This window comes from Muscardinus avellanarius (assembly GCF_963383645.1).
Source record: "Muscardinus avellanarius genome assembly, chromosome: 12".
NCBI classification, from domain to species: domain Eukaryota; kingdom Metazoa; phylum Chordata; class Mammalia; order Rodentia; family Gliridae; genus Muscardinus; species Muscardinus avellanarius.
The window spans coordinates 74707321-74721923 of NC_137798.1; the positions used below are offsets into that span (position 1 = coordinate 74707321).

General features: G+C 48.2%; 1 protein-coding gene across 1 annotated transcript in view; it reads left to right on the plus strand.

Moving 5' to 3' along the window:
• The window catches only part of SMOC1 (SPARC related modular calcium binding 1), a gene marked incomplete at both ends in the record, with an annotated part of 153544 nt that overhangs the window by 62931 nt on the left and 76010 nt on the right, over window positions 1-14603 (plus strand). The window contains 2 exons of the mRNA XM_080707170.1: window positions 12416-12581; window positions 13660-13772. Coding sequence (XP_080563296.1) covers window positions 12416-12581; window positions 13660-13772 — 279 coding nt within the window. The remainder of the gene's footprint in view (window positions 1-12415; window positions 12582-13659; window positions 13773-14603) is intronic.

The following is a 14603-nucleotide window of genomic DNA, read 5'->3' on the forward strand; positions in this document are numbered from 1 at the left end:
GCCATGTGATTTTCATTCCTTTCCCTTCCCCCCAGCCGACGACATATTCACCACTCCTCACCATGCTCTAGTCTGATGGCAAATAGAAGGTACATGTGGGCCTTTGAAAACCTGTTGACTGCTCAGATGGGACCGATCACAGCACTGCTCTGGATTGGAAGAGTAGGGGTCATACTGCCTGGGGAGACTCGGAGCAGCTTCCAGAGAGAAGGCTGGGGGCTTCCTGGCCATCCCATCTGACTTGGAGAGAGAGTAGCCTGTTGCCTGCATAGATGCTGCCCGAAAGGTCACCCGAGCCCTGTAGAGCTAATGATCACTTGAAAGGTTCCAGCATGGCTCTGTGCTGGCCTTATGAGAGCTCTGAGTGTGATGTACCAGAAGAGGAAACTGATCAGACTCCAGGAGATAAAGAAACCAATGAGGCATCCCTCCCTCCCACTTCAAGTTTGGGCAAGCATCCTGCGGTTCCTCATGGGCCATTGGCTGTCAGCCTTGGGTTGTCCTCAGGTGCAATCAGAGTTTAGGGTAGAAGTCTGCAGGTAACTCTGCTTTAGAGGCGGGTCTGGGCCAGTCTTCTTTGGAGTTGTGTGTGGACCTCTCCTCATCCCTTTCCAACAGACATATTATAGGAAACTTGGAATTTAAAGAAAAGTGCAAAGAAACCATCCATGTGTGTTCCTACCAGGTAGAGAGAGCCACTGTTCACATTTTGGTGTATTTTCTATCTTATGTTTTTTTCTTTCTCTCTGGGTCGAGGAAGATATATCTATGTATATATGTATATATTAAATATATGTGTATGTGTATATATCTTCATATACATGCTTGATATCCTGCTTTGGTTTTATTTAAATGTATATTGTGAGCATTTCCATGGACAACAGAAAGTCTTGGGACTAGGCTGAAAGGGTTTGGCACTGAGCCCCATGGGCATCAAAAGGCTGTGGAGGCCGGGTCCTTGGGAGTGGACGGCCTTGTCCGGTGGCCCCCGCAGGCTCCCCTGAGCAGCTGACAGCAGGCCTTGGATTGCTTGACAGACGGGATCTGCTAAAGGCAAAGATAAACGTCTTTGCCATCAGGCCGCTGGACCTTAGTACTATAAATGTACTAACAGGGAAAAAAAAAAAGATCCTCAAAAATCAAACACAAGTTTTTAGCCTTCAAAGAAAGATTATTTCTCTGCTCAGGAACTAAAAGTTAGGCAAGAACAAGGAAGAATTGTTCTTTCTCCCCCTCAGGAGTGGATTTGCTTTGGTTTTTCCACCAGTCCTCCATTCCTGCCTGTAGAATTTGACATGGTTTTATTTACTTTTCCGGGGCCCAGTTTGGGCCAACAAGGTTTCTCTCCTTCTCAGGAGTGCCTCACACTTGTGTGAAGTAAGTTGAGCCCCAGCCCTGGACAGCACTAATCAATCCTTGTCTGAGCGACACAGTGGGGATTTTCAGCTGGAGACGGCCTGACAGCAGCAGATTTTACACGGTGCACACGTGCCTCTATTTCTCCTTCTTGTTTATAAATGACTTTGGAGGCATCTGGGGTCTGTGCATGTGTACACGTGCAGTTTGGTGTGTGTACACATACTTGCTCATGTGCTTGGCAATCTGAAGCTAGGCATCAGTACAGCGGGATCTTAAGATGACAGTGGAAATTGCAATAAAAGGAAACGGGATTTTAATGAACGCCATGATCTAGCAAGGCTGGGATTTCCTCTTCTGATTGTTTGCGTCTGCACTAGCTCAGCTTCATCCCCAGGGCTTAGGTCTGTAAGGGAGTGGATTTCCTCAAGTGCGAGGGATAAAGCGCTTCCCCCGTTATCTCCCTTGCCAGAGTAAATTGCTCCACTGTGCACAAGTAGATAGGAAGATGCTCCTCTGTGTGCCATCCATGCTGCCCGAATGAAATGGGCACTAAGGGGACATTCTCCTTCGGGATAATCCTGGCATCTCTAGTCATTATAGAGTGATGAAAGAGCTCCCAGGGGCCAGGAGGGTGTAAGACTCTGCCTCCTCTTCCTGCTTGCCTTAGAATTTATGCGCAAGTCTTTTATTTTGGGCGAGTCTTGGCGGGGCTTCTTTGGGTCCCCTGGTGAACAGTAAGAGGTGGAAGTGGGGCTGTGGGGGGACTCACAGCACAGTATCTGAGCTGACAGATATTTTCCAAGCTCAGAAACTAACAGTAACATCACCAGGAACCCCAAGTAGTGGACCTGTGAGGGCTGAAGGCTTCCCTGCAGCAGGGTGAAGAGACTCAGCCAAGATGAGAATCCGCTGTTAAGGGCCAGCAGCTCAGTATGAGGGGCTTTTGGGGCTCCCCACCAGCCTGGATCCTGTTGGGCTGTTGCTGTGTTGGGGGTGGGGTCAGGAAGCATATTGGGTGGGGGCCCAGCTGGCACAACTGGCCTATGGAAGGAGGGACTAGAAATGTCTGTGACTTCTGTGGGTGGTGTAAGTGTTCACTAAATAGGGTCTGCAAAGCCTTTGGGGACCATATGTGATATCAAAGGGTTTACATCTGACAGCACAGATCCACAAGAAGGGGAAAACAAAGACGTCCACTGCTATTGTTTTACAAGTAACTTTCCCACAAGCTTACTTCTTCCTAAGGGCTGCTCCTCCTCCCCCTCCTCCCCCCTGCCCCCCCTTCCTTCTTTTTTCTTTCTTTTTTTTTTGGTAGTATTAGGGCTGGAACTCAGGGGCATTCTATCTCTGAGGTACACCCTCAGCCCTGTTTTTATTCTCTTTCTTTTGAAACAGGGTATCACTGATTTGCAGAGGGCCTTACTAAGTAGTAAGCTGAGGCTGTCCGCAAACCACAATCCTCCTGTCTCAGCCTCCCAAATGCTGGGATTACAAGCGTGCGCTACAACGCCTGGCTCTAAGGGCTCTTCTGAGTGTGTGCATGTGTCTGTGTGTCTGTGTGTGTGTTTCTGTGTTGACATAAGGGACATACACATGCTTTGGTGTGGGGACAGTTCAGCTGATCAACTTTTTTATTTGGGTGGCTACCCATCAACGAACCCCTTTATCTCCCCTCGACTTTGGGCCACGTGTTTTTTAGCTGTATGTAATGCCCACTATGAGTTACTGAGGCATTTTGACAACCTGCCTGGGGACCTAACAACTGCTTCTGGTGTAGTCTCTATGGAAAGTGGATCTCTGGGTCTGAAACTGGCTCCTACAAGTTCTTCCTGAGTCCTAGCCTGCTGAGTGGATCTGTGTTCCCACTAGTCATTGTTCTTCTAGCCCCTCCTGTCTGTGATTATAAGATAGTGCCGCACTTACATCTGTTCCCGAGTTATAATGACTCCAAGACCCTCACCTGCTTAAACACTTAGCTCCATTTGGTCCCTACTTTGGGGTGCCTTAACTACTTCCCTGACTAGGCATGCATTTTCCCTGTATGCAGGGAGTCTCCCCACTGGTGGTACCCATCATGAAGGCGTGCAATCCTGCACCGTGGACTGTCTCCAGCTGCTGCTGAAGTTGTTAGTTGAGGTGCCAGAGCAGGTTGAGAAGACCCACAGGGGAAGAAGACCCTGCCCCATTTCTGTATCTCTTGTCACCTAGGCTGGAAATAGTGCCCAGAATCTTTCAAATGAGTCTTGGATCTCTCAAACACCCTTTTTGGCGTCTGTACCTTAAACTTTGCCTAGAATCTCATTAAACGATACTGTCTATTTCAGGACCTTGTTCTAACCAGAGGGGCTCGGTCACTGCCCAGGACCCAGCTGCATTGGGATCAAGCCCAGTCATGCTCATTACAGTCAATACTCCTGGCCACACTCCTCCCTCCATCCCCTGGTTGTAAAACACATGTCACATATCACTGGGAGCCGTATAATACTGGGGATGTGGGACAGATTGGCACAGGAGTGTCTGGGCTCTGTTGCCCCAGCCAGGATATTGCTCAGTGATGTGCTAGTTCGTTCTTTTTCCTTCCTTCCTCCCTCCCTCCTTCTTTCCCTCCCTCTTTCTTTCTTTCTTCCTTCCTTTCTTTCTTTCTTATGGTACTGGGACTTTTCTACCTCCGGGCTATACTCCCAGACCTATTTTATACTTTGTTTGGAAACAGAGTCTCACTAAGTTGCTGAGAGCCTCAATAAGTAGCTGAGGCTGGCTTCGAACCTGTGCGATCCTCCTGTCTCAGCCCCCCAAGCGTGGGGGATTACAAGCGTGCCCACCATGCCCGGCTTATTTCTGTTTTTAGTAATGCTCAGAGAAAACTTGGGAGCGTGTTGCTGGGAGGACTTGGTAGGAGTGTTCAGGGTAACCTTAAAAGAGCCACTAGCCTTGGCTGATTAAGTTACCCCTCCTGGCTGGAGAGACAGTGCTAATTTAACATTCCCTTATTACCAAATGTGTGCGTCACGGGGATGAAGGGTGCAGCACTCAGAACCAAACAGGCACTTAGAACCTCCTTCTTTGTCCTCTGTGCTTCTACACACCTCTCCTCCCCAGATCCGAGTCCTCTAACATAATCCACAATCTCTTGGGTGCACCCCAAGTACAAGACCATTTTGTTGTTGCTCCTTGGTCACACCATCGCGTTCATCTTTATTATTTTCTCCCCAGTGCTAGTAGGCAGAGAAGATTGGAAAAATCTGGGTCCTGGGTTCTGGAGAACCTCTGTTTATTTGATTTGGAGTGAGAGGAGTTTTTATTAACACTGGTGGCAGTTTGAGGGATAGGGAGGGGGTGGGCACACGACTCTGAGTTCTGCTGGCTAGTATTTAGTATTTAGGGGGCGTGCAAGCAGGAAACAAAAATAAATGCCTTCGCCTGTGATTAAGTGGTTTGATGCCCTCCTGGTGCTCAAGGAGGGCTGGAATCCGAAGGGCATGAAAGCTGTGGGACTCTTCTATTTCAAAGAGATGCGTGCTTGTGGCATCCCAGCTTTCCCTTGCTGGCCCCGTGGAAGCCCCACAGGGCTGGGATGCAGGATCTCCACAGGGCAGCAATCCCATTTCCTAACGATGGCTACATGCTTCCGTAGGAGTGTCAATTAATCCACTGGAATTATATTCCACAAGGTACATTTGTTTTTCTGCATGGGATGACCAGTTCTAAGGTACATTTGTTTTTCTGCATGGGATGACCAGTTCTCTGGTAGAAGGCAGTGTGGCTCATACTGAGAAACTCATTGTGGGCTGAGCCTTGACCATCCCTGGTCTGTAATAAGGCTGCAGCTCTTGGGCGCTGCTGATGGGTTTGAGTTTGCTGAACTCATTGTCTACAGTGTGGTCACTCTCATTACCTGGGACACTCAGGTAACACCCTTACCCAAATATGCCCCTTCCTTTTCATTTTCCCCTGCTGCCATGTTCAGATAGAGGATCCTCATATCTGGCATCCCTGTAGCCTTTCACACTCCTGCAATAGATTACTAGAGCTCAGATCTGATCTTATCTTTTATTTCTCTCACTACCTGCCAGTTGTGTGTGTGTGTGTGTGTGTGTGTGTGTGTGTGTGTGTGTGATGGGCCCTTCAAAGCAAACATTCTTTGGAATTATCATTATTTTAGTTTTGCATTTTATGATATTCTGTTTTGTTTATTAAAGTATAATTTAGCCGGGCGTGGTGGCGCATGTTTGTAATCCCCGTGCTTGGGAGGCAGAGACAGGAGGATCATGCAGGCTTGAAGCCAGCCGTGCTGGCTTAAGAGACCCTGTTTACAAATAAAAATATAAAAAAATAGGTCTGGGAGTGTAGCTCGGAGGTAGAAGGGCTTTCAGGAACCCCAGTACCACACACACACACACACAAAAAGTATAATTTACATGGAGTATAACTCCCCTTTTCTAGGTATACAGTATCATGGATTTTTAACAAGTTTATATAGTTGTGTAACCATTACCATAATCAGAAATGCATCCGTCACCCCCAAACATTCTCTCATATTTCTCCTCCTCTTTCCAGTCCCTGGTAATCACTGATCTGATTTCTGTCTGTTTAGTTTTGCCTTTTCCAGAATGTCATGGAAATGGAATAATTTACTGTGTCGCTTTTTGGGTCTGGCTTCTTTCTTTTAGAATAACGTTTCGTCAAGCCGGGCGTGGTGGCGCACGCTTGTAATCCCTGCGCTTGGGAGGCAGAGACAGGAGGATCGCGTTGGTTCAGAGCCAACCTCACTAGCTTAAGAGACCCTGTTTCCAAATAAAAAAATATAAAAAATAGGTCTGGGAGTGTAGCCCAGTGGTAGAAGGGCTTCCAGGAACCCCAGTACCACCAAAAAAAATAAATAAATAAAAAATAAAAAGTTTTGTCTTTTAGAAATTTGATGACCTGGAGCCTGACCCACACTTTATGTACGCCCACCTTTCTCGAAGGCTGGCACGGGGCATGGCTTTGGGAGTGCGCACACAGTGGGTGTAAGTTGAAGCATGGGGTCTCTTTATTTTTTATTTTTATTTATTTATTTATTTATCCTTTTTTATTTTTATTTTTATTTTATTTATTTATTTTTTTGGTGGTACTAGGGGTGGAACCCAGAGGCTTTCTACCTCCGGGCTATACTCCCAGACCTTTTTTATATTTTATTTGGAAACAGGGTCTCACTAAGTTGCTGAAAGCCTCACTAAGTAGCTGAGGCTGGCTTCGAACACGTGCGATCCTCCTGTCTCAGCCTCCCAAGCGTGGGGATTACAAGCGTGCGCCACCACGCCCGGCCATGGGGTCTCTTTAGATCAGGTAGTCTCAGCTGCTTTCTCAAACCCACTGACTCCCTCTTCCTCCCTCATAGTGACACCTGGTGAGAGATAGGCCTTCTCCCCTGGGTCTTGACCGACCGGTCATCCCGTGGCTGTGGGGCACAGCGGAGGAGGAGGAAAGCTGGCTGGGTGGGTATAGTGACCACTAACCCCCCCCCCCCCCCCCCCGAGAGAGGCGGAGGTGGTGGGGTGATGAAGGTCAGGCCTCTCCTGGCTAAAACAACAGAAGTGTTTCCAGCTGCCCCACAGCTGGAGGGGGCGTCTGCTTTCCCTCAGCAGCGTGAAGAGCCCTTTAATGGGGCGTGCTGTCGTCAGGCCCACGTGGAGGTGTGCAGAGGAAGAGCAGGCCCGCCTGCTGCCAGGCCCCCTCCCTCTGGCCTCCCTTATCTCCCTTCTCCATCTCTGAGAGCCCCATTCTGAAGCTGCCGTGGGGCCCTCCTTCGCACCTGTGTAAATGTGGTGGTCCCGGGGTCAGGGAAGGGTGAGCTGGAGCTGGCAGAAGTGGGGCTGTGGATTTCCGTGCAGATGGCAGATTCCGTAGTGGGTAGGTGAGTGATGCTTTAATGTGAAACTGCTCTCTGGTCCCAAAGACATGGCCTGGGAGGAAAGGCCAAGGTCTGGTGCTGCAGATGATGAGACAAGTGGCCGGATCGACTGTTCCTGGTGGGAGTGAGAGGCCAGGATGTAGCTAGCTGTCTGGGGTGCGATGCTCCAATTTTTGTTCCAGGTGTTGGCTCCAGAAGGTGCATTTCCCCTCTCAATTTCTGGAAAATGCTCTTTAGTGCACTTACTAAAAATTCCAGCTGGAATTCCAGCTGTGTGTGTGTGTGTGTGTGTGTGTGTGTGTGTGTGTGTGTGTGTTGTGTTGGAGGGGATTGAACCCAGGGGCATTGTTTCTCTGAGCCACACACCCAGACCTAGTTTTATTCTTTATTCAGGGTTGCACTAAGTAGCTGAGGTTGGCCGTGAACCTGTGATCCTTCTATTTCAACCCCTTGAGTACTGGGATTACAAGTGTGTGCCACCACACCCAGCTTAGCTGGACTTTGAAAAAAATCCCTTCTCCTCAGGATTTTCCTCTCCTGTCCATGCCAGGGGCCACCTCCAGAGATCCCACTCACTATTGCCATACCCATCAGTAGAGTGCTCCTGCCCTCAGCTCCTGTCCCCTCTTCTACACCTGGGAAAATAGAGAGATACACATATAACAGAAAAATACCAGTTTTAAGCTACTGGTTAAATCAGCATAGTAGTAGCAGGTGGAATTGAAGATTGTGAGAACAGCTTGATATTAGAAAGAATTGAACATCTCCTCCCAGATGAAGCTGTAGGCTGGCTCTGTTGTTCCTACATTGTCATGGAAACTTGGCAAGCAGTCAAACCCACATGGCCTGTGGTTCTGGGGTGGTCTCCCTGGGCAAGAGCTGTTGGTACAGTTTGCATTCTACTCTGCTGGAGACTGAAGGGCAGGATATGTGCCTTTCAGATGGAAGGAATTATTGGTCTAATATTGGTTTTTTTTTCTATCCTGTTCTCCTCCATTACAAAGTCAGCGCTCAGGGAATGGTTGACTTTCCAATAGGAAGGATGACTTGCTTATATGTATATTAAGTGCCTGTCCTACTTTACAAATATAAGCGCAACACAAAATGTTGGAGTCACCCAAGGAAAAGGGGTGGGAGAGACAGTACCAGATGCACAATTGTTCTGGCCCCTTTGGTTTCTGTATTAAGCAATCAGATTTAACATTGTTATTTTGCTTTTATTGTCTTTTGGGTAGGAAGAAGGAAGAGAATCTAAGTGAGGGTTTTTATGAAAATACAATTTCCCTCCTAGACAAAAATGGCTTCCTGTTTGGCCTGTTGGGGAGACTGCTCGGCCCTGCCCAACACCAAAAATTCCCACCAATTGTGGTTGTTCTTGGGCCCACAACAACAGAGTTCTGTGACCCAAGGGCTCATGTCCCAGTAGGATGACTCCAGTTCCTTGAGTTTGTCTGTGTTCTGAGAGACCTGAGTACAGCCACAGCCTGAGGCTGAGGACTTCAGTCTCTACCTCTGACCCCTGCAAGACAAAAGAGAAAAAGTCACCCTCATGACTTCATTTGGATGGTGACAAACTCATCCTGGCTGTTGACCTATAAATAAATAATGCTGTCTGGTTTCAAAATGCAGAAACAGTTCTTGGGATCTGTCTATTTTTCCTCCTTAGTCCAGTCATCTTTGCCTGGCTCAACTGGGAATAATTCATTTGAAGACCACCCTTCTTCTTCTCTTGGTTCATTTGCTTTATAGATGGATCATTTAAATAAAATTAAACAAAACTAAATATTGGCTTCTCGGTTGCATATGCTGTATCTCCGTGCTTAATAGCTGCATGTGGTCTGTGGCTACTGTGTTGGGCAACACTGATATAGGGTGTTTCCATCATTGTGGAAAGTTCTGTGGGACTGTGTGGCTTTGCAGCATTGCAGAGTCCCTAGGAGTATGTCCTTTCTCAGCATGGCTGTGGCCGCCTGCAGCAGGCTGTGTAACTGCTTGCTGGGTGTTGGGTGTCTTCACCCTAGGATGTAAGCTCTTGGAGGGCAGGGAGGAGTGTGATGTGCAGGGATGCTGGACTCACCGTTCTTTCAGCAGACCAGAGGGTCACCTACCTCATACTCAGTGTTTGTGAACCCAGAGTAATCTCATCTAGGGTCAGAATCACCCATTTATGCTCCATTTTATAGAGCTCATTTTCAGAAAACAATCACAAATACACATGGTTCCCGAAACAGATAAAAATGAGACACCACAGTTGCCTGAAGATGCTCTTTAGCAGTGGTCCTGTCCTGCCTCTGAACTTTTTATAGGGCCCCAGGGGCCAGTAATTTCCAGACAGGAATCTCCGGAGAGCTTGTCTAGAGCTGAGAACCATCTCAGGCTGCATGGGTGGGGCTTCAGAGCTCCTTAACCTGTCTGTCTGTAGACAGAGTGTTCCTCTTGTTGTTAAGCTGGTCTCTGGCACAGCTGCTGTGGTGTCTCTGTTGGCGCAGGGTGAACCATTTCCAAGTGGAATTTATGGCCTAGAGTTCAATGCCATGGTGACGCCTACAGCTCTTCCATTCTGCCAGCTACAGAGCAGAGAAGAAACTTGTACAGGTTTGAAAAGAAACTTTGTCTTTCTCTCTTCCGTGTGTGTGTGTGTGTGTGTGTGTGTGCGCGCGCGCGCGCACGCATGCACACATATTCTCTTTAAAAATAATTCTCCATTTAAATTCCAAAGAAAGAAGACGGGCAAGAATTTATACATGACTTATGATATGCCAACTAATTTAATCTTCGTAATAACCTTACAAGACAAGGTCTATTAGTACTCTTCCTTTACAGGTGAGAGAAGGAAAGCCTAGAGAAGTTAAGCAACTTCCCCAAGATTAAACAGCATGTATGCATCCTGCTGGAATTGATACCCATGGCCTGGCTCCAGAGCCATGCTTCCAATCATCAGGCCACACTGCCTTTCGCTGTTACAAATATTGCCAGTAGAAACACTGATGCAGCTGCAAAAGTGGATTCTCAAAGTCAGAAACTGTTTATCAAGAGCCTACTGTGTGCCAGACACCAGATGTTGAGCCTCTAGATGATGCAGTGCCACCCTGTGGTGCTTCAGGCTCTGGTTCTGGGGTGGGCAAGGACCAGGGGCTCTGGGCCACCTCTGCCATCGTGTAATACAGTAGGGAAGATAGAGGAGAGTACGCGGTGGGGGGGGGGGCTCAGAGCACTGCGGGAGTCTGGGAGGCCAGGCCTGTCCCGTCACACCAGCAGGTTTGAAGGTAATGCTCTGTGGGAAATGCCCCAACATGGATCCATTCATCCCACAGAGAACCCAGCAGTCGTGATTTGCTAGATTCTAAGGGCGTGTTCACAGGCAAAATGGCTGTTACAAGGCTTTGTTGTGGGCAAAGCCATCAGCTGCTGCCTCTCTGCTGAGCAGCCAGTGTCCAGGAGCGAGGTCGAGGTGGCTGGCGGGTCTGGCTTTCCAGTGGGGACCTGCTCTGTATAGTAACAGGCAGGTTCAGGCTTAGGATTTGTGTGTCCAGCGTTCCCTTGAAGGGAACTGTCAGTTCTATGAGGCTGCCTCTAGACCTCTATTTATGTTCTGGGAAGGGGTCAGCAAGTTCTCACTGACTTGCTCTATGTGATGGTCCTACAGATACCTCTGAAGCAGAGCTGTGCTCCCATGGGCTGCACCTCCGGAGGGCTCAGTGTGCCTGTAGTCGGCCCCCGCACTGCAGATGGCCACAGGTGTGCTCTGACCTTGCTGGGAATCAGTCCCTTCAGCCTACCAAGACAGCTGTTACAGTGGCCAGGACAGGGCTGTGCAGTCTCCTTGTACTGTAGATTGTATTGGCCCAGTGACCGCTCCGCAGCTGTATTCTGTAGTCAACAGAGGGTTCACTAATAAAAGGGTCAAGGTAAAATACTTTGGAAGCCATGTCATTGTATATGTTCCATGATCTGGTTACTGATTGTGGGCAACAAACTACCACAAAATGTAATGGCTTAAAACAATGGGTTATCCTCTCTCCCAGTTCCATGGCATGAGTGGGCTTAGCCGGGCTGTTCTTGCTTGGGGTCTCCCATGTAATTACATTTTTCATCTCTTTTTGTTGCAGTTAGTTGACAGCTGGGCTAGACAGGCTTCTACCCTCACACATTTCTGTGTCTGGGTTGGTTGGGCATCTCTTTCTTCGTGTGGCTATGACGTGCTGGCTTGAGCTCCCTCAGAGTATGGTGGTCTTGGGGTTGTCAGTCTTCTTATCTGGCAACTGGTTTCACCCAGAGTGAGTCTTGCAACCAGGGTAGGTAGAAGAAGTTTTAGTAATCCCTCTGTGGCCTTTTATTGGTAAACCAGGTTACTGAAGCCAGTCTAGATTTAGGTCTGACTCTATGGCTCAAGAGGAGGATTAGAAAATAATTTGTAACTATCTTTAATTCATTATATCTCTTGGAAATTCACAGTGTGTAAAAATGTAACAAAGGTGACTGAGAATTCCTGTACTGAAGGAATCTGTTTAACTCAGTATTTCTCAAACTTATTTCTATGGCTTGGGAATCAGGAAATACTTTTCTCACAGAAAAATTACTTAATTTGTATTCTGTCAGAGAACAGTGGGTAGAAATGAATGGCTGATGGACTTGGGGGGGGGGCTCATTACTATTATCTAATCCATAAACTTACCAAAGATGAATTTGGAGATTTTAAAGTCTTCAGAGAGGGGTGCATGGCCATCTGCATGGATGGAGAGGCTGATGTCTTAGAAGTTAAAGCTTAGATTTTTATTTCTGACAGATCTAGTTCAAATTCAGCCTCTGTTCCTTATAGCTAGGTGACATTGGACAAGTACCTCCTCTCTGGGCTTTGATTTCCTTATTTACAAAATAAGTAGTTTCTGTTTCACGGGGCTGTCATGATGCCTAATGAGATCTGGCGTGCAGATTTCTTGGCACAGAATTTGTTCTTGGATCTTAGGATATCATGGGGATGCCTTCCTTGGTTAGACCTTGCGTCTGTTCAGTTCCCTTCATCTCCAGGATTTTATAACTTTGGGCTTACTAGGGACTTGCTTCTTAAGGGCAGATCAGTACCTGAAGTCATGGACTCCCCCCCACCCCCATTTTTCTTGTAAAAGTAACCTCAGTGCCCTTTTATGTTTTTTTCCAATTTAGTTCCTAATCAGTGACCGTGACCCTCAGTGCAACCTCCACTGCTCCCGGACTCAGCCCAAACCCATCTGCGCCTCCGACGGCAGGTCCTATGAGTCCATGTGTGAGTACCAGCGAGCCAAGTGCCGAGACCCCACCCTGGGCGTGGTCCATCGAGGCAGATGCAAAGGTGAGTGGACACCACATGCAGCCCAGGGGAGGCTGCTGGGACCCCAGCTTCCTGCAGCATGCAGTCACCATGGGGAGCTAAGAACACCTCTGTTCATTTGCTTTTCTGTCCTGCTTCCTACTCCTTCTATCAGGGCCTAAGGGAAGGAAGACTGCTCTCTACCTGGAGGTAAGAGTGCTTTCCTGCCTTTTAAACGCTGCCAGCAGGCTAGGGCTTAGAGATATCTAGCTACTGCTTGGTTGTACAATTTTGTTTTTGTTTTAAAACAGAGATGCAAGGCATGATTGCTGGCCCCCGAATTGGGATTCCAAATGTTGGCCACAGATGTGTTTTGTTTGATCTGTTCTACAACATTAAAACATTTGTGACAACATTTAAAAATTGGGGTATTCAACATAGAAATCTGTTTTATTTTGTTTTGTTTTGTTTTTCTTCTAATCAGAAGTTCTACCAATACAGGTCTAAGTTCCCACAGAGTGAGTGACAGGTAGCTGGAGCTGGGTAGCTGCTCCCCCCAAAGGAGAGTCTGCTCTCCAGTTGCCACAGGCCTTGGTGCTCCCTAAGGCCTCTCAGGACTGGATGCATTCTTCTTGTTGCCATTTTATAGTTCTGTAGATATTTGAGTCCTGCAGATATTTGAGTTTGTGACCCTGGATTGCTTAGAGATATTGCAGGAATTCTAGAAGGCTGCGCGGGCTGTACTAGAGCCCCTGGTTTTCTAAAGAAAGTGCTAACAGTTCTTGAACTATAAAATGTCTTTGAGACTCCTTGGGCTTACTAGTTTTAGAGTAAATATTGGGGAAAATAATGGAAGTAGAACACTCTTTTCCTGGGTCAGATTACAGGAGTGGGGCCCTGCATAACATGACCTACTACTTTTCTAAGAGTGAATTAGAAGGAAGATGAGGCCGATCCGCTGTTGCTCTCCACGACCCCCTTACTGCTGGAGGAGCCAGCTGTGCGTGGGCTCTCTTGCAGGCCAAGGGGGTCCTCTGGGCATTTCTGCCACGGGATGGCCTTTAGTACTACAGCTTCAGTGGAATCCAAGCGCATTATGAAATATGCTCCTCCCCTTTAGATGCTGACCAGAGCAAGTGTCGTCTGGAGCGGGCTCAAGCCCTGGAGCAGGCCAAGAAGCCTCAGGAGGCTGTGTTTGTCCCAGAATGTGGCGAGGATGGCTCCTTTACCCAGGTGAGGCCTTGGATAGCTCTCTTGGGCCATTAGCTGGACCAAGGGAGGTGTGCATGCGTGTGTGTTGTGTGTGTTTCTGAGAGTGTGAGGGCCTCTGGGTGCCTTCCCTTTCTGAGACACAGCTGAGTGCGTGGCTCTTGGACTCCCCCAGGGCTGCTTCCCCCGCCTGAGCCCTCCACGCCACCTCCTGCCAACTGGCAGTTGGCCTTGACGAGACACATGGCAGTCTGAGCCAGGAAACTGGCATGGCTCGGTCCCCGCCCCCCCCGCTGGCCGTCTCCACTGAGGGCCAGACCTGCGTTTTTCTCTTCTGTCAAATGTGGGCTGATTATTTTTGCTTATCCCTGCCAGTTTCCATGGGCGACCCTGGTATTCCCTTCACTGTTTATTGCTACCCTTCCCTCTCCTGCAAGGCAGAGCCCTCTGAGAGTGCCTCGGTTCCAGAAGAGAGAGAGAGAGAGAGAGAGAGAGAGAGAGAGAGAGAGTGAGTGTGTGTGTGTGTGTGTGTGTGTGTGATCTCTTGTTTGGGCATTCCCACAGCTTGTCCTACATGGTCTTTTGGTTAGTGCTGTGTGTAAAAATAATGCCAGCTAAGCCTGCATAGCCACTCAGGAGACGGAGACAGGAGGATTGCAGTTTGAGGACAGCCTCAGCTACTTAGTGAGGCCCTTTGCAACTCAGTGAGACCCTGTTTCAAAACAAAGAATAAAAAATAGGGCTGGGGTTGTAGCTTAGTGGTAGAATGTCCTGGGTTTCACCCCCAGTACTGCAATAAAGCAAGCCAGCAAGCCATCTATGCTGATGTTGGCACAGGCTTTTCTGAAACGTAGC